The sequence below is a fragment of the Schistocerca piceifrons genome, chromosome 11, assembly GCF_021461385.2.
Source record: "Schistocerca piceifrons isolate TAMUIC-IGC-003096 chromosome 11, iqSchPice1.1, whole genome shotgun sequence".
In the NCBI taxonomy this organism is placed as follows: domain Eukaryota; kingdom Metazoa; phylum Arthropoda; class Insecta; order Orthoptera; family Acrididae; genus Schistocerca; species Schistocerca piceifrons.
This window is the reverse complement of record NC_060148.1, coordinates 101758154-101786129: the sequence shown is the minus strand read 5'-3', so window position 1 is coordinate 101786129 and position 27976 is coordinate 101758154. Positions and strand designations below refer to the sequence as shown.

The 27976-nt window shown below is 43.1% G+C and overlaps 2 protein-coding genes across 5 annotated transcripts in view; one reads left to right on the top strand and one right to left on the bottom strand.

The window, feature by feature from the left end:
• Positions 1-12294, top strand: part of LOC124720285 (poly [ADP-ribose] polymerase tankyrase-1-like) — a 63968-nt gene extending 51674 nt beyond the window's left edge. For 3 of the 4 annotated variants that reach the window (XM_047245598.1, XM_047245596.1, XM_047245597.1), the window contains exons 4-5: positions 4007-4156; positions 11720-12294. In XM_047245598.1, the coding sequence (XP_047101554.1) occupies positions 4007-4156; positions 11720-12206 (637 nt within the window). In that variant the 3' untranslated portion in view covers positions 12207-12294. The remainder of the gene's footprint in view (positions 1-4006; positions 4157-11719) is intronic. The other variant, XM_047245599.1, reaches the window with a different exon arrangement.
• Positions 12295-25063: 12769 nt separating this feature from the next.
• LOC124719751 lies at positions 25064-26026 on the bottom strand. The gene has a single exon (XM_047244951.1). It carries the CDS (start codon positions 26024-26026, stop codon positions 25064-25066), a length of 963 nt encoding a protein of 320 aa, XP_047100907.1.
• Positions 26027-27976: the final 1950 nt, after the last annotated feature.

The window sequence follows — 27976 nt, the reverse complement described above, 5'->3', positions numbered from 1 at the left end:
TACTCTCCCTATTTTACCTATTTGTGTTTCTATGTATTTTGGTGCATTTTTTATATTTGTCATGAATTTTGTTTTTTCAGCTGAAATGGATCATTTACCTAAAAAAATTTTTTTCTTCAAGAATTGAAAGGTCTGTTCACATTCCTCTCGGCGGCGTCGTCTCACGGTTGCCATTGAATAGTGGCGGGGGGACTAGAAATGTGATATATAAATTGAAATCTTAATAAATATTTGCTGTTTAAATAATTAAAAAGAAAATTTTGAAAGAATGATTGAAAAAAAATAAAAGGCACACATATCCTGTGTGAACTTTAACTGGCTCTAATAGAAACGGACCTCCAATATTCAGTACATGTATTCAGCATTCAACATTCGTAAATTTACATACATCCTTTTCTTGTTACCGCTATTGTGCATGAATATTTGTATGACAAAACTCGTTCGGATCGAACCTCCTCTGCTGAAGCGAATTCTTGTTGTTATCTTCGATCCTCTTGATGCAGAATTCCCAGCGCAGCACTGTAAAGCCACAACGACCTCTGACTGTGTTCCCTGTATGCTTCAATTTATCTGTCAGACAGCGAATTATTAATTATGGTACAGTGACTCGTAACAGCACACTTGTTTCAATCCGTGTCTTCGCTCTTCTTGGGATTCACAGAATGAATAGCGTTCAGTTTTGAATTGGAATGTCGACACCTTTTATTTCACAGATAAGAGAGACATCAGTAACTACCAACCTATATCACTACTGATATCATTTTCCAAAATTTTTGAGAATGAGATGTATTCTAAAAGAGTATTACATCTTGGCAACAATAATGTCCTCAGGAAATCACAATTTGGGTTTCAGAACGGTTGCTTCACTGAGAATGCTGTTTACATGTTCACACACCAGATATTACAAGCATTACATAACAAAATAGTACCGGTAGGTATTTTCTGTGACCTATCCAAAGCATTTGATTCTGCAAATCATAGTATACTTCTTGATAAATTGAAGTTTTCTGGGATTGATGGTATAGCCAACCAATGGATCATGTCATATCTGATCAAAAGAATGCAAAAATTTGTACTTGTTAGTAATTCAACAAACAGAATCCAGGGACATAATTCTGACAGGGGAGAAATCACGTATGGGTTTCGCCTAGGTTCAATCTTACGTCCACTAGCGTTTCTCACATATATAAATGATCTACAGTCTAATGTACAACAAGCAGAACTAGATCTTTTTTCAGGTGACACCAGTATGGTAATCACTCCCAGTATACATGCAGAAATTGAAAACATGGTGAACAAAGTTCTCAAAAGTATCATTGACTGGTTTTCTGCGAATGGTCCCACCCTGAATTTCACAGAGACACATATTATTCAGTTCTGTACCTCCAGGGGTACTGCACCAGTGATAAGTGTAACATGTTGTGATGAAATAATTCACATAGTGGGAAATTAAAAAATCTTTGGTGTCCATATTGATGAGAATTTAAATTGGAAAAAACACAAATTTCGGAACTCCTAAGACAATTTAGTTTAGCCACGTTTTAACTTAGTCGTAGTAAATTTTGAAGAGATAGAAATCAGTAAGTTTACATATTTTGCTTATTTATATTCAGTAATGTCATACCGAATAATGATCTGAGGTAACTCATCATTAAGAAAGAAGGTCGTCATTGGCCAGAAACATGCTGTAAGAACAATATGTGGTGCGTACCCATGATCACCTTGTAGACATCTGTTCGAAGAGTAGGGTATTCTGACCACTGCTTAACACTATATTTACTCCCTCATGAAGTTTGTTGTAAATAATCCACTACAGTTCAAAAGCGACGATGAGGTACGTAATTACAATACTAGCAGAAAAATGACATTTATTAATCAACATTAAGGTTGTCTTTAGCACAGAAGAGGGTGTACAAAGCTGCAAAAAAATTTTGGCAGCTTACCCACTGATATAAAACGTCTAACAGATGGCAAGGTGAAATGTGAAAATAAACTGAAAAAGTCTCTCCTTGACAACTCCTATTCTGTAGAAGATTTTCTATGTTTGTAATGTGTAAAAGATGGTGGGATAACTCAATCTGTATATATTACTTACATTTTGGAGAAAAAATAAGTGTATGGTGATGTTTAGAGTACAAGTAGAAGTACAAATTAATTTGCAATATGAATGCACCAATAATATTAGGAACCAACATGCCTCATACTAACGACATTGCACAACATCGTATCACTGGTATAATTTCCCCTTTGTAATTTGTATCCCATTTCTTCGTGTTCTAGGTTTATTTTCGTATCATTCTTACACACAACAGAGACGAAACAACCGAAAAAGATTTTTAGCACACATCTCTCCAGATTCTTCCTCCAACAGTCGGATTCGTGACTGCTAAGGGGAGGATGTGAAAAATTTTAGAAAATTGATTTTTCAAAGATATGCCTATTTTGTACCGCATATCTTCCTGAATAGTACGATGTATAAAAAATATAAATTTTAGTGATTATAGGCCAAACCCCTTTGCACAGCTTCAATCCTACACAAAGTCACCAGGGCAATAAATACAGAACAAAGGGTGCTGCAACAAATGTGACACCAATGGCTCAGGACTTTAACGGAAGCCACCAAACCTATATCAGGGACCTTGCAAATGAAAACTTATTGAAGAAATGTGTTCATGGTGGTACCCAAAAACCAAATGAAAGATTTAACCAATGTGTATGGGAAATATTGCCAAAAACCATTTTTCTTGGACAAAATGCAGTTGCTATTTGTGTTTATGATGCGGTTTCATGTTTTAATGATTGTGTGCAAAGCAGGAAATATGTTTTAGAGAAAATGGGAATAAAGACCGGAGTGAACTGCATCAAAGCTTTGTATGCGATAGAGAGTGTGTAGTGAAAACAGATAAATTATTTTTGGCGGTGATAAAGTCAGGAATGTGAAAAGAATGAAAACCGACCAAGAAAATGCAAAAGAACTTGCTTATGGTGCTGGACAGTTCTAAAGGAATGACACATACAAGCAGAAACTTTAATGGCCATTTTCCGCAAAACAGACATTTCTTAACTTAGGTGCATGTAACATTCATAATAAGTATCCTATTACTTTAAAACTTGGTATGCTCATTAAACACAAACTCCTTAATGCAAATCTCTAGAATTTTGCAAGTCGATTAAAAACTGTGCTAAAAATTTAGGTAATATAACTATAAAACTTGAGTTTTCTCTAAAGATGAAGTTAACAATGCTACAGCACATTCATTTTCTCATAAATTAAATACATTCTAGAGTTTCATGTACCTGTAAGCATGGTTTGCATGCCGTGCATGATTCATCGAAGGATCTCTCTTACTTATGAAGAAAGGTGTACCTATAGCGACAACTGCAGCCGATAGGAAGAGGAAAAATTACGAAATTTCACATGTAACAAAAATTATTTCTTTATGTTTTTGCAGTTCCACTGCTATGAGTGTGAATACTGAATCCTTCCTGGACATTCTGACGAAGTTTTATGATTTTATTTGTAAAAGTACAGACTGTGGAAACTAAAATGTTCTCTGGTGTCTCTCCTGCTCCAAGTCGGCCGGTTTGACATTCTACCCCCCATAACACACGAGCTAGGAACACCATCCCATAACGACAGCACTACATTAATTGCATTGGAGGGATACTGTCATTCAAATTTCTTTGTGATTTATATTGTTATGTATTGAAACTATGTTGACTAATAGTTGTCATAAGCATAATTGTTGAGCTCAGTATGAACCTTACATTTGTGCTTTGTTTTGCACCAAATACTGTGTAGTATGCTAGCCTACAAGTATGAGAAAATTAGGAGATGCAATGTGTGAAGTGATTAGCTGAACGCCTTAGTTGTCCCACTACTGTCTTTGGTAGTGTGTGTTCCATTATCTGTGTGGGAACAGTACCTCAGCAGTACTGTCTGTGGTAATCTGACCACTGGCTTCGATTTGAAAACCCTTCTCGAAGCAGTGTTCCTTCTGTGCAGCACGCGAAGCTCTGGAGAGAGCAGGACCGGCCCCTCCTCGCAGCCGCACAGTGGCCCCAGCGACGACGGCCGGAGCCCAGCCACAGCTGCGCCCCCCACCACTCCCCAGGCCACTCCACAGCCTGATGACGCTACCGTCTCTCACCTGCGGTGAGTTCTGTCACAATAACAGCTTTACGCGTTGGGTAGTTAGCCCAGTGTTAAAGTGAAGAAATCGAATGTTGTTATTTTGTGTTTTTGACGAAGCAGATCTTATAGTTCTGGTATTAATTTATTTCTTTTATAAATTATGATGTTTGACGAGGCAAGGATCTACAGGTCTGCATCGTGACGTATTTTCAATTCCTAACACAATTGAGCCACTTAATGCAGTTACTTGTGTAAGATACTTCCCCAAAGATAGCGAGTGGTGAGTTAGAGGCAATTTCTGTTTTCAGCGATGATTTGCTATATTATGAATTAATTCTGCAGAGACCGGATCTTGTTCGTTTCTTCTGACTTGCAACCATGTTCAGTATTATTCAGTATTGGGCTGCCTCACCAAATAACCAGGAATCTCTGAAACTCCCACCGTCACTTGCATTTCCGCGATTACCCTCCCAACACTCTAATGAGATATTCTCTCAAGGGTCTGTGGGAACCCCACCACTGGGGGAGGAGAATCAGTTGAGATCCATATCTTACCCTACTACGAGAGATGTATGTGAGAACCTCTAGTGGCAGTTTTTGGAAATCATTCGTGACAACATCAGCCTCTACTAAACTGTCAGTATCTTGCTGATTAACGCAGGCATGTTGGATCAATAAAAACCAGGTCAATTGTAATGCGTGCGGATCGTTGAGTGGAGATGGACACAGCAGCCATATCTCGCCACCTGTAATACCCTCTGTGTCTCAGGGAGTTTTACTGCTGACATTGCAAAAGTTTTTCTTTTTATTCACTGCAGACCAGCTTCAGCGTAAATTCGTCATCACGTCACTTTTCTTCTTTGAAATATTTGATCTATAGTGGTAGCCACAGATATTTGACTGTCGCTTCGTGAAATAATGATAATCTGATAGTGAACTGATATTGTTGCAAAATGCATTTCAGTGGCTAGCTGAATTCTACAGGCCCAAGAGTGGCAATTCAGAGTATTCAACATGCTTTTACAATTAATCAGAGTAGAATCCAACAAGTTATTGGACAATAGAGGAGTATGTACCTATTCAAGGGGAAATAAGGAAGGTTACCCAGTATTTTAACGTTGACATGGGATAAGTAATGTTTCAGGTTACTTAAGAAAACATATCTCTCCCAGTTATTCAAGGATATCGGGCTTTAATTACCTTTTATGGTCGGCCACAGATGTACAATGTCATTAGATTTAATGTCTGTGCCAAATTGAGCAAGATACAGAGAAGGTATGGTGAAATTATATAAATAAGACAGCCTGACGAGTATATACCTAATTTCTCGTACTCAAATAGCATCAACCATTCAACATAAGAAGACAATCGACGATAAGGAAGTGTAGCAGGAAAGACTAAAGATAGAGAGCACAGGGAAGAATATTTTGTGGATAATCCAGAAACTCATTATGCAGCATAATGAATAACGCTGAATACAATTTCAGGGATAGTCTTTAAATTACGTTGCACATACTGGACACGAGATTAGCACAATCTCAGTAGAAAAGCGGCAGAAAACAAAGTAGAAAATAAATTATTGTGGTTGAATTAGAAACAAGACATGGAAAGGGAAGAATGTTTCAGCATAAAAAGACTGACATAAAAAGTTAAGAAAGCTGGCTAAATATCGAGAGGGAAACAACAGCATGCGGAAATAAAAGATAAAGAGCAGGAAATGAAACATATTAACAAAATACTTGATAATGGAGTGAAAATTTTGTTGACAGAGAGTTAAGAAAACCAGGCTGGGGAACAGATCGAGCGGAACATGGTACTGATGTGAATAACAATATATAGGGCGAAGACAGTGAAGGCTTCCTTTTTTCTTGGGCATCAGACAGTTGTGGTGACTAATAAAAGGTCCTACATAAAAAAATACAGCCTTTCGAAGACTAAAACCGACAACTACTTTAAACAAAAATAGTTTACAATCATAAATACACTGATAGAAAAGAATCACAAAACCAAAAACTTGTCAATACAGAGTAGTGAAACATCAAGGATACATTTACCTGGGTAACATATTTAACTGATTAACACTGCAAGATCGCAGGTCAATGTAGGTGTGAGATAAGCCACTGGAAACGTGAAATGGTCATACACTGTGAGAAGGTCGAATTAAAACATGCAGACAAGCATGAATTGTGTTGCTCAAGTATTGGACGAGAGTTTGTGGAATGGAGTTCGATGTCAGAGGCACTTGGTTGGTCAGTACAGGGACCGTAATGCTGTTTGTGAATGATGCTGGAGTTACTGTATGATGATGTCCCATATCTGCTCGCCTGGGAACGGACCTGATGATTGAGCATGCCAAGAGACATGTCAACACCCTATAGAGCATGTTGGGCTACAACAGCGGTAAGTCAGCTAGCGTTATCCTGTTGGAAAACTCCCCCTGGAATGCTGTTCATTAATGGCACCAGAATGGGTCGAATCAGCAGATAGAAACAGATATTTATACTCAAGGTGTGTGGGATAACAACGAGAGTGTTCCTGCTGTCATATAAAATCGCACCCCAGACCATGACTCCAGGTTTAGGTCCAATGTGTTAACACACAGATAGGTTGGTTGTAGACCCCCAACTGGCTCCTTCTAAATCAAAACATGGTCATTACCGGCAGCGAGGCTGAACCAGCTTTCATGTCAGAAAATACAACAGAGTTCGACCATGCCCTTCAGTTTGCCATCACTGAAGTGCCAAATGGTGGTGGTGTGGGATCAGTGGAACACACGCTACAGAGCATCTTGCTCGGAGCTGTCCGTGAAGTAACCGATTTGTAATACTTCATTGTGTTACTTGGTGCCAACTGCTGCTCAAACTGCTGCTGGAGATGTATTACAGTGCGCCAGAGCCATACAGTGAACACGATGGTCTTCCATCTCAGTAGTGTCACGTGGCTGTCTGGAAGCCAGTCTTCTTGCGACGGAATATTCTTGGAATCACCGCAGCCAGGAGGCCTGCATAGTGGCTACATGCCTGTCAAATATTTATGCATCACGGTTGGAACATCCAGCTTCTCATAGCCCTATTACAGATTTCGTTTAATCTCTGTGAGATGTTCATAACGGCGTCTCTGTCGTGTCGAAGGAAATTTTGACTAACATCAGCTTACTGCATCCAATCTCAAAGATAACTAACACTCACGCTCGTTACAGCGTGTAATTACAACAAGCTTGATTTGCTTCCTCATAATGGTACTACTAGCGCCACTCTTAAGCGACGCGACTGCCACAGAAAGTATCATCATTCAGATGTAGAAACACACGTACCAACTTTCGTTTCTGTCACACAACTTCTTCGTGCTGCAATATTTTTCCGTCAATGTATATACCACTGCAAAAGAAAAAGACGTTTTTTAACATTGTTACCAAGAATCTCAAAAAGCTCTTAAACGACTTACTTCACATTTTTACAAGATAGATAAATGCTGGGACAGTGTTTCTGTTATATACCAATGGTTTAGGAGTGCGCCATTGATTAGTAATGAAAACATTCGAACACAGACGCTGCTTAACCTCTGAAAAAAATTAAGAGCAGTGGCAGCAGAAGTCATCCAGTTTAAGAGGTCGCCATCTTTCTGACAAAGGCCAAAGAGAGTGTGTGTGTGTGTGTGTGTGTGTGTGTGTGTGTGTGTGTGTTTGGAGCTACAGGCGCTCATCGCCAAGGTTATCAGCTTCCTGGCAACCAATAATAGAAGGGTCAAAGAGGGAGGAGGAAAGGATAGAGCTTCAAGGAACTCTATTGCCCTTCAGGTAGGAAACTGCCCCTAGAAAGCTGGAGAATCAAAAGGGATCAATGACATGAGGATGCAGAAGGCAATGGAATCTAATAAATTAAAACCACGTAACTTGCATCCACAGGAAATATGACAGTAACAGGAAAACGGTTGTGATGCCATCTGCATTGTGGAAAGATTCCAGACAAGTTATCCTTTTGGATCTCTGCAAATTGTCTGTCATGGTGGAAGTGACTATGAAATAGAGACGGAATAAGTTATTGTGGGATAAGATTCTATGACTTGGAGCTTTGAATTCAGAAGTTTGATTGTAATTGGAAAGCTAGAGAGTCTAAAAACGGAAGTGCAAAAGCCCAGTCTAGATACATTGGGGGTCACTGATGTGAACTAGGAAAAGGCTAAGCATTTATCTTAAGACACATTGAGGTATATCATCAGCAGCAGAAAATGCTATGTTGGGAGGAGGGATCGTTATGAATAGAAAAATAGGGGAGAGAGCGGACTACTGTGAACTTCTCAACGACAGAGTTTCTCTCACCAGATTCGACATCAAACGAATTCAGACAGCGACAGTTCAGGTACACATGCCAATGACACAAGTAAAAAGGAGAAAAGAAAGTATGAAATTAAAATGCGGTTGCAGGGGAAGGAGAAGCAGAAAGGGTCATCGGATATATGGGATTGGCATTGGGATGACAGAGATGAAAGTCTAATTGAGTTGTACAACCAATGTGAGATGGTATTTACGAATACTCTGTTCAGGAATCGTGTGACGAAAAAGTATACTTGGAAGAGACCCATAGACACTGAAAGAGTGCTGTTGGATTACATCATGGTCAGAGATTCGAAATCAGATATTGGACTGTAAGGTGTACTCAGATGTAAATACAGATCTAATAATTATGAAGAGTAGAGTGAAGTTCAAGAGAATCGTCCAGAAGAATCAGTGTAGAAGGCTGTATCATCATGCAGTACTGAGAAATGATGAGATGTATTTGAAGTTTACCAACGATGTGGATATGGCGGTAAGGAACAACACAGTACGCTGTTCAGTTGAATACGAGTGTACATCTCTAGAATGTAAAATAACCGACGGTGGACAGACGACACAGATAAAGGGAAGCTAACTTCGAAGAAACCCTTAGTAACAGAAGAAATACTGCAACTGATCGACGAAAGAAGAAAATATAGAAATGTTCAGAGAAAGACAAGAATACAGCTACATTCACTGATGTGGCAAGAGTCGTGGGATACCTCCTAATATCGTGTCAGACCTTCTTCTGCCCAGCCTAGTACGACAACTCGACGTGGCGGGGACCCGAGAAGTCGTTGAAGTCACTTGTAAAAATATTTTGCTGTGCTGTCCCTGGAGCCACCCACTACTGCGAATGTGTTGCTGGTGGAGGATTTTGTACAGGAACTGACCTGTCGATTATGTCCCATAAATCTTCAATGGGATTCATGTTGCGCGATCCAGATGGCCAAATCATTTACACGAGTTGTCCACAATGTTCCTCAAATCAGTTGCGGACAGTTGTGGCTCATTATATCGTTATTTGAGAAAATGGAGTCAAAAAATGGCTGAAAATGGTCTCGCACTAGCCAAACATAACCATTTCCAGTCAACGATTGGTTCAGCTGGACCAGAGGACTCAGTCCATTCCACATAAACACAGCGCACACCATTATGGAGCCACAGTGTCTTGTTGTCAACTAGGGTCCACAGTTTTGTGGGGTCTACGTCACACTCGAACACCACCATCAGTTTTCACCAACGGAATTCGAGACTTATCTGACCAAGCTTTTCCAGCCGCCTCGGATCCTACCATTTTAGTCACGAGACCAGGAAAGGAGCTGCAGGTGATACCATACTGTTAGTAAAGGTACTAGCATTGGACATCTGTTACCACAGCCCATTAATCCCAAATTTAGCCGCACTGTCCTCACAGATACGTTAGTCGTACATTCTACATCGATTTCTGCATTTATTTCACACAGTGTTGCTTGTCTATTAGCACTGACCACTATGGTAGACAAAAATGTTCTTCGTTTTTTTCCAACTTAACAGAACTGCACACCCAATTCGACTACTGGTTTAATGTGCTCAGCATAGTTTGTGACCGCCTGACAAAAACAGGGCAAGCTGCGAATGAAGTCATCACTCTCAAGTGGAGGCAATAACATCATTCTTCCTGCAGAGCAACTCACAAGATTTATGGAATTGTTTGTGGATGCTTATGTGATGCAACCCATCTCCCTAGTGTATCCGCAATATGCTCAATGGGATTCAAATTGGGATCTCCCATGTGTGCAATATCTTCTATTTCCAAGAAAACGTCAATCACCTGATCAGTATGAGGCATATCCCTATGAGGCCACAGCACCTCGCAACAATGGCATATGAGTTCCCCAGATCTCGTTACGATACCTGACAGGAGTTAACCCTTGCCAATTCACACATACAGTGTCATGAAGAGGTGTCAACGTAATCGCTCCCACACCATTAAAGATCCTTCTGGATAACAGGCTTGTTCCTCAATGTTTGGGCTCCAAAATCCTGTTCCACGTTCCCTCCATATGCAAATCTGTCGATAATCACTCTCCAGTCCACACTGGGATTCACCTGTGAAAATAACATTGGCCCATGGTTCAGCCATCCAGTTGGCGTGTTGATGACTTTACATATTACTCTCTGTGGAGATGTGTCAGGGGTTCATATACAACAGGTCTCTGACTATATAGGCTACTCTGCTGTGGCCTTCTGTATAACGTTTGCCTCGATACAACACATCCAGTGCATACTGCGAAGTGTGATGCCAGTTGCCATGCAGTAGTAAGGCAGTACTGTGATGCCCTTTTAGCCAAATAGCGGTGCCCCCTTTCTCGTATCACACTTGTTGGATCCTGCCTTCGTCTTCGAGAGACAGTTTCTGTCTCTACCAGCTGTCGCCACATCTGAGAAACAACAGTAAGATCCACATTGAGCCACCAGGCCACTTCAGTTTGTGATTGTGCTGCTTCCATTCTTCCTATGGCCCTCCACTGCAGAGAGCCTGGCATGCGTCTTCTCTGTACCATACTCCACCGTCTGTGACTGTGCCTACAGAGATTGTGGATGTGGGACTACCCGGAAAACACTATCCCATTTCATAGGTGCACTGACTTCATTGTGAGCTTGGTTGTCTGTTGACTGGAATGCTGTCTTCCGTGTAGAACACGATGGTGCTGACATCTGTAGACAGTATGCATGATCATATCGTGAATTAGACACAGGACAGGGAAATCGCAGTTTGTTGCTTTAATTTTGGACACCAGTGTATTGTGGTAACCTTATTGGGGAGATGTGTTCTTGGAACTCATCACAGTTCTGCTTCTGCGATAGTGTTTCGTCCTCAGACGTGTGTCTTTGAAGAAATTATAATGTTACTTTAAATCCGTCTTGATTGCAAGTTTTTTTTATTATTCATATGACCGGTTTCGGTTCATTCAGAACCATCTTCAGATCTGATATTTAAGTTACAGGAGTAACCCGTCCAATTCAGCAACTTTCACATGCTACGTCACATATGTGACGTAGCATGTGAAAGTTGGTGAATTGGACGGGTTACTCCTGTAACTTAAATATCAGATCTGAAGATGGTTCTGAATGAACCGAAACCGGTCATATGAATAATAAAAAAAACTTGCAATCAAGACGGATTTAAAGTAACATTATAAAATCACTGATTGCTGTCATCCCATAAGACATTATGTCTGTTTTTGCAAAATTTGAAGAAATTTGTTAGTATTGTCCTTTTGTTGCAGAAATCTATCTGGAGACATGAAGGGCGAGATGCTGATTGCTGCAGCTAAGGATGGGTCAGTGAGCAAAGTGCGAACGTTGCTGGCAGTGGGGGCGGACGTGGAGGCGAAGGACGAGAACAAGCGGACAGCACTGCACTGGGCAGCAGCCATGGGGCACGGGGAGGTGGCGGCCCATCTGCTGGAGGTAGGAGCAGGCGTTAACGCCAGGGACCGCTGGCAGAACACGCCTCTACATCTGGCTGCATGGAAAGGCCATGCAGCTGTGGTGCGGCTGCTGGCAGCTTCCTCTGCCGACCACAACGCCAGGGATCAAAGTGGGAGCACGCCACTGCACGATGCAGCACGGCGTGGCCGTGCAGAGGCGGTGGCTGCACTGTTAGAGGCAGGGGCCGACAGAGAAGACAGGAATTATGGTGGGGACACGCCGCTAGACCTAGCCGAGCGGAACAACCACCAGTCGCTCATAGACATCCTAAGATCAAGCTGAGTGTAATGCAGACGACTACGGAGTAAAATAAATAAAGCTTTCTGTGTAACCTCTGCTACTTTTAAAATAAACAATTCAGAAAAGTTAATCCTGCAGTCTTGCTTTGCACCCATATTTACGTAGTACATACAACGAATCCATTACCGTTACAACCAGAGTGAGAACTGTAGGTAGAAGGAGGGTGGAATGTGTGTTCTTATATGACAACTATCCACGGATTTCCGCCCAGTAATATCCAAACAGCAGACTTTGTACACAATTTATTAATTTGCCAATGCTAAACTCTTTTAAGTAACAATATATTCGTGTAACTTACAGAGCTTAACAAATAGTTAAAACAAACAGCTTTAAAAACAATAACGGCGTCTTGCCACCATAAAATCAAATGACCTTTTACAATAGTGCCTTTGGAGTTTACCCAAGAGACAAAATCCACTAATATGTTAACTTGGCATTACAATTTAAAATCATTTATATAAGAAAAATCTTGAGAAAGATAATGGCACTTGGCACTATAAAATCAAAGAAGCGAGACACACAACCAATAAATATAACAACAAAATAATAATTTGATATAACCAAAGGGCAAGGCCAACCCCCAATGCAAACACAAACGTGCGAGCTCTCAACACTTCAAAGCCTTCCCACTAGAAACGGTCCCCGAAATAAATCACTGAGAGCTCCCCGACATGCCTCCCACAACTGTCCACTACTTATGCACCTTGGTTATGTTCTGTAACACACGACAGATAACATCAACACAAGATAAAATTTTAAAAATCAAATAACAATATGACATCCCGACAGCACATGATAACCATGGCGCCGTTAACTCGGGCGCTCTTAACAAGTGCTGGAAGCCAACACACACAAATATTAATAAGCAATTCTCGCTTCTTAAAACAAAACAATAAAAGCCAAGCGCATATGAATAGTAAAACCACAGTCTTAGAAGTGCTTTAACGATACCAAACACAACTATTCCACCAAGTTAATAATAACACAGTGAGAAAAAAATACAAAACATACCACCAAATTCTGTTACACAAACCAAATTGACGAGATCATGTTGTTCAGGTCGCAGAAGACCACATATACCAAGCACCAGTAAATCAGTATGCATATACTTTCCAAAAACGCCTTTCTTAGGCAGACTTTACCTAAAACATCAAATGCCAAATACACATGAACACAACTCCGGGTGGGTAACAGGAACCACCTATGTGAATTACTTCAAAAAAGGAACAAACAGATACCACCTAAGGTAACGCTGAGCAGACTGGGTGGGCAACGACCCACTCAGCGGGATAACCAAAAGGTACTCCAGTTGAGCAAACAAATTAGTACCAACAAATACCGTTACGTGCCACACACACACACAGCACAAACTTCCAGCAACGCCGTCCCACATCAGAATGAAGTTCAGAAACCGGTTCTGGAGCTTCCAGCGGAAAATTTGACTAACCAACCGAGCTCACATCCCAACCTAGCAGACGACTCCAAAATTCAGCAGCTAGTTATCTCTGGGCCAGAGTATCACAGGACCCCACCCGACCTCCACATCAGACAGGCAGGCTGAACAAGTTCGCCAACTCAGATTACTCACCACCGCATGGCCGGAACAGCGCCGAGTCGCCTTCGCCCCAGACCACCTTGCTCATATTGCGAAGCACAACAACCTTAACGCTAGTCACCAGCAGGTCAGGCATAGCGAACTTCACCTTCCGTGCAGTACCTGGAAACCGACTACCCTGTCACTTTCCGCCGGCCACTGCAATTATACGCCAGCGATGTAACAGCAAATCACCACCGCAGCGCCACTCACACCAGAACAGTGAACTATAATCGATTATAGCGTGCGCTCTAAACATCACAGGATAGCGGCAGGCGCCATATCAGAGAGAATCTCCTTTTGCTGAAAATTCAAAAGAAATTGAGTAATCCTCGATTACTAATAAACACCAGTTTTCTCACAACATTTATTAATAAATACTTGTTCGGTAAACGTTTGGTGCTATTGGAACTTGTATAAAACTCCAGACTCCTGACACATAACTTCTGTACTTAAAACACGTCTTCATTTTAGATCTTCGACCGAATTTACTTCTGTATCTAATGTGCTGACAATCCCGCATCTTTGGTGTGTAGTTTCAAAGTGGTATTATCACCAGTACTTACAGCACATTAGTTTCGATTACACGCTGAATTTTGTTGTATCCTGCCTATTTGCCGAATATGGTGTGTCTAGGAAATCCGCTTCTTGGATTGGTAAACAACAACTCAAGCAAAATGTATAAAAGACTTTTATTACAAAATAAGTAAATGACAGTACCTAAGTTTGACAACAACACAGAAGTGTCGCAAGCAAAGGGTGACATTCAAATAACAATCTCGTCAGCATATACAATTCCTAAGGAGGTAGTCTTAATGTACCCAGTCTCGGATGCTGCTGTAGCAGTGGCCGCTACCAGTCAGCAGCGGCGCTTGTGTTCTCTTCGGCGAGAGGCCGCTGCTGTCGATCGGTCAGCGTGCTATTGGCTGACGTCCTCTTCACAGCCCTCTCTGCTCTAGCGTTCCCGACTGACGTGCCGGCGCTTGGCTTTCTGCCGGAAATTTCCTCCCCTCCCAAACCGACGGACTGCCGTCTGGAGGGGAGGGGAGGCAGGGTCGTGGTCGCTGCGATTGACTGGAAGCTGTGGCTGCAGGGAATGTCAGGCTTCCTGTGGTACCCCACCATCCGGCCTTCACTCTGGCGGAAACGTCCCCCAGAAAACGACCAGAAGGGTATGCATCCACCTCTGGAAGCCAATAACCAGATGTAGAAGGCGTCAGATGCTGCGGTGTGGGTGGTTCCAGCGCCATCGGTAGGACTAGAGGAGGTGAAGGCACCATCTCCATCGTTGCGTCCCAAGATGTGATGACACCCACTGATGGCTGCTGTGGCTCCACTGTCTTCGGGATATGTGAATCTTGGGGAAGAGGCACAGAAGAATCACTGTGCACTAACAGTGGCGAATTTGATTGCTGTGCAGCTGGTCGCGGTGGAGGTTCGAGTCCTCCCGCAGGCATGGGTGTGTGTGTTTGTCCTTAGGATAATTTAGGTTAAGTAGTGTGTAAGCTTAGGGACTGATGACCTTAGCAGTTAAGTCCCATAAAATATCATACACTTTTTTTTAATTCGATTGTGATGTCGGCCCTGCAATCCATCTCAGCCTGAAATCAGATACATGCAAGTGCCAAGTCGACGAACGATCTCGCCTCGCACCTATCCTCTGCGTCCTTACTTGGGCGCTGGATGTTGAGGAGGGTGGAGCAGTGTCCGCCAGCAATGTTCCATCTCGTGGACGTGAACGATAGGAGACGAGAAACAGTTGCATTGCTCGATGCCTAGTGTGTGCCTTGTGATGTTCAGCCATGTGCTGGTTGAAAGTTCTGACAAAACGTCCCACCTTCCAGTTTGACTGTGGATGGAACAGTGCACTAGTTAGCTATGTATGCCATTGCATACACAGAATGTTCTAAATTCATTTGACATGAAATCAGGGCCGTTGTCCAACCCTAAGACAGCAGGCAAGCATTCGAGGCAAAACATAGACTTTGTGGGATCTTTCTGGAACACTCGTTGGTTGGTTGTGGTATACACTAATAGCAAGTTTCGTTTGGCTGTGCCAATGAACTCGACAACATCAAGTAGCACAATTCAGGTGTTGTCCTCTTAGGAAAATATTGTGTGGAGTGACAAATCATAGTACACAACGTGGTGATTCGATGGCAGGGTGTGTATTGGGCGAATGCCCAGTGAACGTCATGTGGAAGCGTGTGTGGTGCCAACAGTAAAATTCTGAGGCGGTGGTGTAATGGTGTGGTCGTGTTTTTCATGGAGGGGCTTGCTCTCCTTACTGTTTTGCGTGGCACTATCACAGCACAGGCCTACATTGATGTTTTAAGCACCTTCTTGCTTCCCACTGATGAAGATCAATTCGGGGATGGCGATTGCATCCTTCAACACGATCGAGCACCTCTTCATAAAGCACGGCCTCTGGCGGAGTGGTTACACGACAGTAACGTCCCTCTAATGCAGAGACTCCTGACCAGAATCCTACAGAACACCTTTGAGATGTTTTGGAACGCCGACTTCGTGCCAGGTGTCACTGATCGACATCGATACCTCTCCTCAGTGTAGCACTCCGTGAAGAATGGGCTGCCATTCCCCAAGGAACCTTCCATCATCTGATCGAACGTATGCCTGCGAGAGTGGAAGCTGTCATGAAGGCTAAGGGTGGGCCAACACCATACTGTATTCCAGCATTATCGATGGTGGGCGTCAGGATTTTGTAAGTAATTTTCATCCACGTTTTCAGATACTGTCGATCACGTATTGTATGTTCTCACAATCGCATCACTGTAGCACAGTGAACGCTACAGTTCGTGTATGTGAGTGATACATTGCAGGCAAAGTACATTTTCTGAGAACATGAACGTCTTGTCCATTATACGCCATCAGGTGCGTGCTAGTTTTAGACAGGCATGGGGAGCCAAAAAGTTCATATGTGTTACGATTCAGGTACGTTACAGAGGCACCCATGTCCAACTGAAATTTCACACGTTTTTCACTAATATGCAAATTAACAAAACGTTTGTGGTTGCTAGTTATGCTAATACCTGCAGCAGGCTTTGAGTACACTGCATTGATTACATGGGTCTTATGACTAGAATTTTGTGAGTGAACAGAAATCTTATGGTTGTTCCGTTGCAAACATACTGACTGTTTGTGACCTTTCTTTCTCCAGGCATACCACTGTACTCGTCTAGAAGGGCAATCTTTGCGTTTGTGCTGTGAAAAGCACTAAGGGCATGACTCAACTCTCATTACCTTATAGAGAGCTGCTTACACTGAGTAGAGAACTGTTTACGAGGCGTGGCGTGCACAGGCAGCCGCCACCTGACGGGCCGCTCGTGAGCAACACACTCAGCCCGACAAACTGGTGGCCGCTCAGATTTATCAGCAACATGGCACCTGAACTGTACTGATCTAGTATTTGCACTACTTGCTGAAATGGTGGATCGGCCAGTTTCAAAATTTGTTCTCTAAGTGTGACATCAGTTACATTGTAAATGCTCGCATCACTCAACATAACATCTAAATATAGAGCACCAAAAGCACATTTTAATTTGAATTTCTTCATCATACCCTCCAAATCTGTTAACCACTCATGATATGTTTGTTCTGACCGTTTCTTGCAGTGAAAGAAGTGATGCCTAGCTTCTACAACAGTGACTTGTTAGTCATAATAGTTAATTATCGAATCTACAACTTGATCTCAAGAAAGTTCTCTCAGAGCTGTGGTAGGGAATAATCTCTGAGTGAGGCGAAACACAGCACTTCCTACTGCTGATAAGAAATAATGGAGTTTCACAGTACCTGGTATTCGTGACCAGGTATGTGGGCTTCAAACTGTTGCAACCATTCGAGCGCTTCCTCTTGTTATTAATTGAACTGGCGAAAAGGCAGTACGGCACTCGAAGCTGGAGGGCGGGTATTATGGGCTGCATTATTGACTTGAGCGGTGAGCACCTGCTGTACTGTAGAGTTGCGATTTGCTGAGTCTGCAGCTGAAACATTTGTGATCTGTGTCAGCTGCGTTGCATCTATAACTTGCCGCTGTGGCCCTGGAGCAGGGGCTGGGAGAGGTGGTGTCGCGTCCCAAGCGTGGGTATTGCGAGGGATTGGGCGACACGGTTCGTGGATGGGATTTTAGCCGGTTGACCATAATGAGAGGGAGACTTTTGATCTGGCTAAGATGTATAATCTCTGGTTTTCACAAGGCTAGGAAGGTGATAGAAATTAAAGTCGTGATAACTTTAATAAATTGCAGTTTATTCTAAGTGAATACAAATCGCCCTATCTGACGGTGGTTGCACTCACAGGAAGGCCAAGTCTAACACAGAGACGGTGACTGACTCCACCGTTCCGACTGCCTACTAGAAGTTCTGCAACGTTTCTTAACACCCTACGTTAGAGTCCCGCGGCTACGCCCTGACGCTCTCCAGCGACTATCTCCGGCTGCCTGCCTACAGCCCGTTCCCCAGCCCAAGTCGGCTGCTGCTATCTAACTCTTCGCCCTCACCAGACAAAACTTAGCTGCCCAGAGCGGCGTGCTCTCGGGTTTTGTTAGCGTTTCCCCTTCGACCCCGCCAGCGCTTGGCCTGACGTAGCGTCGAAGGCAACGTGCCCTTATTTGGTATCGTTAAAACATTGTTGTTGCTATTGTTCTTCAGAGGCTGAGTGGAGGGGCAGAGGCGCCTCTCCCTATATGGTCACGCACTGCGTCCTGAGCCCTTCATTGGCTCCTCGTGACGTAGTGCGGTCCCCACCAAGGGCCCTCTTTCTTTCTCTCTCCACTCCCAGACCTCTCTCTCTAGCCAGGAATGCTTACTGTTGATATTCTTAATTGAATGCTTATCATGAGTCCCTGCACAGACCCTCGTTTGTATCTACCGGCTGTTTACTTTCTTATCAAAGCACCCAGCTGCCCTGCAGCTCGAGTGCCGCCTCGGCTGGCCCTTCTGCCACGCCTGGCGTCCCACGCTACAGTTTTAACTTCGTCCCACGTACTATTCTTAAGGTACTGCAATTAGACTTGGCTTGTTCCTGCGGTTACAACACCTCCCCCGCCAGGGAAATTGGCGTTACTCCTCAGAGTACCGTCAATTGTGATTCTCTCATTTTATTTGATTACATTTTCTTTGTTACATCAACACTTCATATGTTTCTTTTTCTTTCATATACACTTAATTCCATTAAGTTCTTTGTGAGACAATCATTTTATACATACATTTATCAAGATACACTTTTCTTCTCTTTCTTTTTTTTTCTTCTTCAATTCATTGCTACAACAATTATTTATCAAACATACATTCATCAAGGTACATTTTTCTTTTTCAGTCATTGATACAATTACAATCAAGGTACATTTTTAAACATTGATACAAAATACCATTTTCATTCAACAAATACATACAGTTTCCAAAATGGACAAAACACTAAAATTGATTACACCTTTTCATAAGACACCTCTAATATATTTTACCTTTTGATTTGACTTAACGCCTGTTTCTGAACAGAACTGAATCTTCTTGGTTTTTCCCACATCTTTCGTATATTACTACCTCTTCTGTGTCTTTATTAGCTTGCCTTCTGCTTAAGCTAGTCTCTGGATATTGATTTACTATAGTGTTTCTTATACATACTTTTCCACAACAGTTACTATCGTCAAAGTACTTCCATAAACTTTTGAAACATTCCTTACAGCATTTACAATTTTTACAACAACATGTTATTACAATAACAATGACTATTGCTATAGCTACGTATGTAGTTACTGAGTAATGGGTAAAGTATCTGGAGTATTTTAGTTCCTCCTCCTGCCTTTCGGCCATCCGCTGGACATCGTCCAACCTTTTCCCAGCGACTTTCAAGTCGTCTAATTGTGTTACTACCTGCTCTAGTGGTAAATCTAGCGTTAACATTGATACATTCTTCTTTTCTTCGTTTACTACACAACAGTCAAATTCTAAATTAATTTGAGGTATTATATCCTTCTTTGTTACGTTACTATGAATTACTCTATCTGTTTGTATGAACACTCTCGTTCCATACCCTTTACATTTGCTATAAAAACTTATCTTTCCTACCCCTTTCATTAATAAATCCTTCGGGGGTTCTTTTCCACATAACACTGTCAGTCCTTCTTCCTTAGGAGCTACATATAGCCATTCGTTACTGTTTAGATGGGTCCAAAGGCTCTGATTCAGTGCGACTATTTTTCGCACACAATCTTCCGGAATTTCTCTTACCGGTTGTAATAACTTGGCTTCGCATTCCTCATGGTCGAATGTCGATAGCAATGCGAATGACTGTCTGCACAGTTTTTAGTTCTTACTCAATTCTTTACATTTTAAATCATCCGCAGAAAGTTTCGCGTATTGCCTTTTGGATTCATCTATCAGTAGAAATTCTTTCTCGGGCTGTATGTATATGTACCTCCCTTTCATATTTGGAATCTCCTTTGGTAATGGAAGAACTCTGTACAAATTGAAATTATTATTGTCTATTAAAGGGATATTAATTACGTACCCTAGTATGCTACCGGAAATAAAAACATCTAGATCGATTATTCTTAACAAGAGGTAGCCTGATGACTCCGCGAGTGGAACAGGAAACTTCACGTCCTTTAATTCGTCTCGGATTAAACTTAGATACTTCACAATTTGTACTGGATTAATGATGTGAGGCTGAAGTATTCCCTTTTGAGCATTTACAATGGCGTTTATCATTTGCTCGTACTCTTCTTCGATTTGGCCAAACACTGCCGCTAATTGCAATACTTGTTCCGTTACAGTGGCAAAAGTTGCTACTCGTTTGAAACCTATATCTGTCTCCTTTACGTATTCCTTCATGAACCTTTCTAGTCTCTGCATGCCTGTTCTTAGAATGTGTTCGTTTGATTCTAATGTATAGACTGTTCTGTTTACTCCTGCTAATGTGGCCCTTACCACTGCCACTTGTTCCTTAGTTAACCTCAGCAACCCTTCAGAGTTCTTTTCCATAGCATCTATTCTTTCCTTATAGTATGCTGCGTCTGCTTCGTCCAATGTCCCGAACAGTATCTTACTTACCTGTCCGACGAAGTTGAATACTCCTCTCTTTCTTCTGGTTTCGTGTTTTGTGAGTTGCTGTACGAGTTGCTGTAGCCCTGTAATCTTTTCTACGTGATGTGTAACTTGCTGATCTAATACTCTACATTCTATTAATCCAACGTTTAATTGTTTCAATGTGTCACGGCACCTCTGTACCGCTGCCTTACCGTACCTCTCTGCTTTTTGAAATCTTTCTGTTATTACATCTAAGTTAACATATGTGACTATTCTCCATGTGGTACTGTATATCTCTATTTGTCCTACGTGATCGTAATACAGTCCTGATGAACTTGGTATTGAGGTTACTTTGAATTCGTTCGTTTCGTATCCTGATGCAACGAAGCTGTATGTTGCTACCACTATGATGAGTTGCACCACTTGCCACTTGAATGCCATACCTGAAATTTTAAAAGAACTGTTTCAGCCTGTTGGCATGTACTTTTGTTTCCTTATTTCTCTTAACTCTTATGACTACGTTAGGACCTTCCACTTTTAACACTTCAAATGGACCTCTCCATTGCGAATCTAGTTTCCGAGATCTACCACGTCTCACTGATTCGTCGTGTAATAACACCTTGTCCCCTACATTAAATTCTTTTGGATTCTGTTTCAAATCATACTGTCCCTTACTGATTATCTTACTCCTTATAATAGAATCTTTAGCCACTCTATGGGCTTCCTGCATTCGTGCTCTTAGCTTATTTACATACGAATCATAATCGTTACTTACCTGCGGTGTTTCTTGCTGCAGTACTCCTGGTATGTTAACCTTTCTTCCGTACATTAACTCGAATGGTGTATAACCTGTGCTACTGTGTGGTGTAGTGTTGAACACAAAAATTGCATACGGCACCCATTTGTCCCATGAACTTTGATCTCCTGTTACAAAGTGTCTGAGATATTCTACAATTGTTCTATGGCTCCTTTCTAGAGCACCATTTGACTCAGGGTGGTACGCTGTAGTATTTATACGTTTTACCTTCAACAATTTACATACACTTTTAAACACATCACTCAGAAAATTTGATCCTTGATCTGTTAACAAAACTGATGGAATCCCATACCTTAATACTATATTTTCTACAAATGCTTCTGCTACAGTTTCAGCGTCTTGCTTGTCAATAGGGACTGCTACTGTGAATTTACTCAGATCGTCTTGGAATGTTAACATGTACTTTTTTCCTGTACTAGATACATCTAGTGGACCCACTATATCCATTGCACATTTTTCAAATACTGTTTCAGCTGTGTCTGTAATTTCTAAAGGCATCCTTGTTTTCATTTGTGTGTTTTTGTTCTTTTGACATGATGGACACTTCCTAATATAATTCTCAATGTCCCGCTTCATTCCGCGCCACTGCTTGTACGCTTTTATCCTCTCAAATGCCCTATGCATTCCCTGGTGCCCTCCCAAGGGATTATCGTGCATCTCCTTTAATATACTTTCCTTTTCTTCGGTGCTAATTTCCTCATTACTATTTGTTTCCTGGTCTATTTCACCTGACACTTGCGCTTGCCGCACGTTTACGGAACTCTGTTCCGCCTTTTCTTGTGCTACGGAGGTTCTTTCTGCCTCCACATTTCGCTTTGAACTTATCTCTTCCTTTCCTTCCTGCCTTATCCGGCTCAACGCGTCTGCATTACTGTTTAGCCTTCCTGGCTTATATACTACCTCGTAGTCGTACTCTTCGAGCTTTAGTCTCCACTTTAGGAGCCTCGAACTCGGATCCTTCACACTAAATATCCATGTTAGTGGCTTATGGTCTGTCACTACTGTGAATTTTCGCCCATACACGTATGGTCTAAACTGTTTTACCGCGTACACTATAGCCAACAACTCTTTTTCCGTTGTACTATAGTTCTATTCTGCTTTGTTCAGTGCTCTGGATGCATATGCAATCGGCAAGTCTTCGCCAATCTTTTTCCCTTGCGATAACACGGCTCCCAACGCTGCGTTACTCGCATCCGTTGTGATTATAAACGGTTTTGTAAAGTCGGGATACTGAAGTAACGGAGGATTCACTAATTTCTCTTTCAGTTCCTCGAACGCATTCTTCTGTCGTTCTCCCCATTGGTATTCTACTCCTTTCTTTAAGAGCTCATGGAGAGGTTTCGCAATTTTGCTGAAATTTGCAATGAAACGTCGATAGTACCCTATCAATCCTAGAAACCCTTTTAGTTCTTTTGTTGTTCTCGGCTGTGGGAAGAACTTCACCTTTTCCACCTTTGCCATATCCGGTGATATTCCCTTGTCCGTGATACAATGACCTAGGAATATTACCTCCTTCCTCAGAAATTCACACTTGTCCGGTTGCAACTTCAAATGGTGCTCTCGCAACCTGTCAAATATCTCCCAGAGTTTTTCGTTATGCTCCTGCAGGTTTTTCCCATAACATACTATGTCATCCAAATAGACAAAACATTTAACACCTTGTAAACCTGCCAATACTGTGTTCATTAGTCTCTGGAAACATCCTGGGGCTCCTTTCAGTCCCATCGGCATTCTTTTGTATTCGTAATGCTGATAGTTTGAGCTGAATGCCGTTTTCTCTCTGTCCTTCTCGTCCGTCAATATTTGATGGTACCCGCTTGCGAGGTCAAGCGTCGAGAAGTACTTGGCTTGCCCTAATTGATCCAGGATATCGGAGATATTCGGCAGTGGAAATGCATCGCCTACCGTGATGTCATTTAATTGTCGGTAGTCCACTACTATTCTCCATTTCTGCTTGCCACTTGCATCCAACTTCTTTGGAACTAACAGTAACGGTGCGTTCCATGCGCTCTTGCTTTCGACAATTATGTCATCCTTCAGCATTTGTTCTATCTGCTCTTTTAGCACTTCCTTTTGCGCTTCAGGGATTCTGTACGGTCTAGCGTTCACTACCTTCCCCGCGTGTTCCGGCGCAATCGGTATTCTATGTTTCACTGCAGAAGTATAGGACAGTTTGTCCCCCGGTAGATGAAATACATCTCCGTACTCCGTGCAGACCTCTGCTAGAGCGCTCTTTTCTTCGACATTCAAATGATCCATTCTGAGTTGCCTTCGCAACACACTAGCACGACTTTCCGTCTTACCTACTGCTTCAGTGCTACATTTTACTTCGCGTACTTTCGCTATTCTTTCTAACTCTTCCGTTACTAATCTGACATTTCCTAGTCGAACTCTGTCCTCTGACACGTTTAATGCACTTACAATGCATTTCCCATTTCGCACTTTTACTAAGGACTCTGGTACATGTACCCCTTGTGCAATCTCCTGCCTCGGTATGACCATTTCTCTTTCGATTCCCCGTGGTACCTTTCCGTCCACTTTCAACAACATTATTCTTTCTTCCCGGGGCCCTATCTCCCCGCCTATTTCTGAATCTACTTCTATCTCTTGTCCCTTTGGTTCTTCCTCTACTACTAAGGGTATATCTCGCCCTTTTAGTCTTATTATTTTACCCGCATAGTCCAGCTTAGCTCTATGCTGTGTTAAGAAATTTCTTCCTATCAATCCGTCGTACGAGCCGGCCGAAGTGGCCGTGCGGTTAAAGGCGCTGCAGTCTGGAACCGCAAGACCGCTACGGTCGCAGGTTCGAATCCTGCCTCGGGCATGGATGTTTGTGATGTCCTTAGGTTAGTTAGGTTTAACTAGTTCTAAGTTCTAGGGGACTAATGACCTCAGCAGTTGAGTCCCATAGTGCTCAGAGCCATTTAAACCATTTTTAATCCGTCGTACGGAATGTCTAAACCTCTACCGTACACGTGAAATTTCTGTTTCACCTCTTCAGATCCGTCTATACTTAAGTTTATTTGTACCGTGCCTATTGTGCAAACGGCTTCACTCGTTGCACCTTTTAACCGAAGCTTTTCTGTTTCATTGATTCCCAGCCTACTCTTTACCGGAATGCTCGTCCTCTTTAACAAACACAATTGTGCTCCTGTGTCTATTAGCAACTTTAAATACTTCTTTAGTTCTACGCAGTACAACATTACCACGTCGTTTTCTGTTGCACAGTCGATTACCCTCACTATGGGTTTACCTATTGCAACAAGGCCCGACTGCGCGGCCTTGCCGCCTCTTAGTTTCCCTGTACTACCTTTCCTGTTTTGCTCGACACTGGCACCCTGCCTTTTCTCCAGGCGTGCCAGGGCCCTTCGTGGCAGTCTTTCGCCTAGTGGCCCTGCCGCTTACACTTAAAGCATGCAACATCTTTTACTCTTGTGCACGGAACTCCGCAGTTCCCTGGTAAATTACACTGTGGACATCTCCACTCTCGTAACCCTCCATCGGTTTCTCTATGATTCCCTCTGAATTCCCTTACATCTATCGGGTGAACTTTCCTTAACCGCACCCTGCATTCCATGTCTGTGTGTCCCGGCTTGTCACACCCATAGCAAAAGTTTGTAAATTCTTTACCTGTCATGACTCGTACTCTATGCTCTGGCCTGCTTTTCCTACACTTGCTCGCTATGTGACCTCTCGGCCCACAATTGAAACATTTTAACTCTTTACTTTCTCTCACGTTTTTTACAGCTTCCTTATTTCTAGTGTACGTTACCCTCGGGGCTAGTCCCCGCTCTCTCATGGACAATATCGCACTCTCCTCCTGCAGTGCCAACTCCACTGCTGCTGCCAACGTGATTTCATCGCCTCTACTTCTCACTATGGTTTGTATTCTGTCATTACTTAAACCCTGAATAAAACACGCTCTTCCTAAGGAGTCAACTAGTTCTATTGCACCTTTCAAGTTTTCTCTGGCCGTAACTCTGTTTACCGCTTCGCGAAAGTCTCTCTGCATTTCATCAATTCTGCTTGCCCACATTGCTATCGGTTCCCCTTGTCCCTGTCTGGCTTGGAAAATTTTACATGCGTAGTAGTCTATAGTACGCTTACTGGCATAATTTTCCTCTAAAACGTGTTTCACTTCTTGCCACGTACCTGTGCGTTCACGCACCTGCAATCTCGACCTGGCCTCACCGGTTATCTTTGCTTTCACGAACTTCAATAATGTTTCGTGTTCCTCAGGCTTTACTAATTCAAAAGCTGCATCGACATTTTCGATAAATTCTCTTAACTCCTTCTTGTTCCCTTCGAACACTTTCGACACAATACATAGAGCCTCTTTCACTGACATCTTACCACTAGTGGAGGATGACGCAACTTCATTATTTAGGGGCATCCTAACTAAGTTAACACTTTACACAACAAAATACAATATTCTTAATACAGTTTTACAATTACCGCTTCTTTTGTGGTGCGCCGTCTGCTCTGTTGGCTCGCGTCGTCCTGCGCTGCTTCGCGCTCTCCTTGTGCCCGCGCTGTCCCGCGCTGCTCCGCGCTCTCTTTGTGCCCGCGCTGTCCGCGCTGTTCCGCGCTGCTCCGCGCTGTCTCTGCGCCCGCTCTGTCCCGCGCTGCTGCGAAGCGCCGGCCGCCGGTCTGCTGGGCTGTGCCGACCCCGTCGCTCTCCTCCGTTGCCGCTGCTACGGCTGCTGCCGCTTCTGCTGCTGCTCGGCCCGGACCCTCGGACTCGAACGCTGGCATCTCAGGCACCTCTGTGCCTCGTCGCTCTGCGTCGCGCTGGCGCTGTCCTGCGTTGCCCTGCACCCGCGAAGACTACCTTTCTGGACTCTATCGTACTGGTGCTACTAATGCTGAAAGTTGCGAGTCGCCACAACTTCCTGCCAATTGCCACAGTCGCTGTAGCAAAATCTAATGTCTCTGCCTCCTATTTGCCTATGCGCCTTTGTGATAACCCCACACCTGGCACCAAAAAGTTTTTATTTATGTCGCGTCCCAAGCGTGGGTATTGCGAGGGATTGGGCGACACGGTTCGTGGATGGGATTTTAGCCGGTTGACCGTAATGAGAGGGAGACTTTTGATCTGGCTAAGATGTATAATCCCTGGTTTTCACAAGGCTAGGAAGGTGATAGAAATTAAAGTCGTGATAACTTTAATAAATTGCAGTTTATTCTAAGTGAATACAAATCGCCCTATCTGACGGTGGTTGCACTCACAGGAAGGCCAAGTCTAACACAGAGACGGTGACTGACTCCACCGTTCCGACTGCCTACTAGAAGTTCTGCAACGTTTCTTAACACCCTACGTTAGAGTCCCGCGGCTACGCCCTGACGCTCTCCAGCGACTATCTCCGGCTGCCTGCCTACAGCCCGTTCCCCAGCCCAAGTCGGCTGCTGCTATCTAACTCTTCGCCCTCACCAGACAAAACTTAGCTGCCCAGAGCGGCGTGCTCTCGGGTTTTGTTAGCGTTTCCCCTTCGACCCCGCCAGCGCTTGGCCTGACGTAGCGTCGAAGGCAACGTGCCCTTATTTGGTATCGTTAAAACATTGTTGTTGCTATTGTTCTTCAGAGGCTGAGTGGAGGGGCAGAGGCGCCTCTCCCTATATGGTCACGCACTGCGTCCTGAGCCCTTCATTGGCTCCTCGTGACGTAGTGCGGTCCCCACCAAGGGCCCTCTTTCTTTCTCTCTCCACTCCCAGACCTCTCTCTCTAGCCAGGAATGCTTACTGTTGATATTCTTAATTGAATGCTTATCATGAGTCCCTGCACAGACCCTCGTTTGTATCTACCGGCTGTTTACTTTCTTATCAAAGCACCCAGCTGCCCTGCAGCTCGAGTGCCGCCTCGGCTGGCCCTTCTGCCACGCCTGGCGTCCCACGCTACAGTTTTAACTTCGTCCCACGTACTATTCTTAAGGTACTGCAATTAGACTTGGCTTGTTCCTGCGGTTACAACAGTGGGTTGTTCATTTTGGAAGAGAGAAATGCAATAAACAGACAAAGCAAGCAAAAAAGTAAGTACAAAAGCAAAGAAAATTTCCGCAGCGCCCTCCTGAAAACATTGATTAGCAAAAACTCTATAAGATACGCTATTCAAGCATGTAAACACGCCTCTGCAAAGAAAAGCCAATGTAGATTTAAGGCGGCAGCAAAACACGAAAGAGAATCAGTGGCCGTCATGCACTGGGTTCCTCTTAATACTCATCGCTCATGTTGTATCCTCCCTCGATATCGCAAATGGGGTGCCTAGGAAACCTGCTTCGGGGGTATCTAGACAGCAATTGAA

Coding starts and splice junctions, on each gene's coding strand:
- LOC124719751 (XM_047244951.1), bottom strand. CDS start 26,026: ATGTCAGTGAAAGAGGCTCTATGTATTGTGTCGAAAGTGTTCGAAGGG.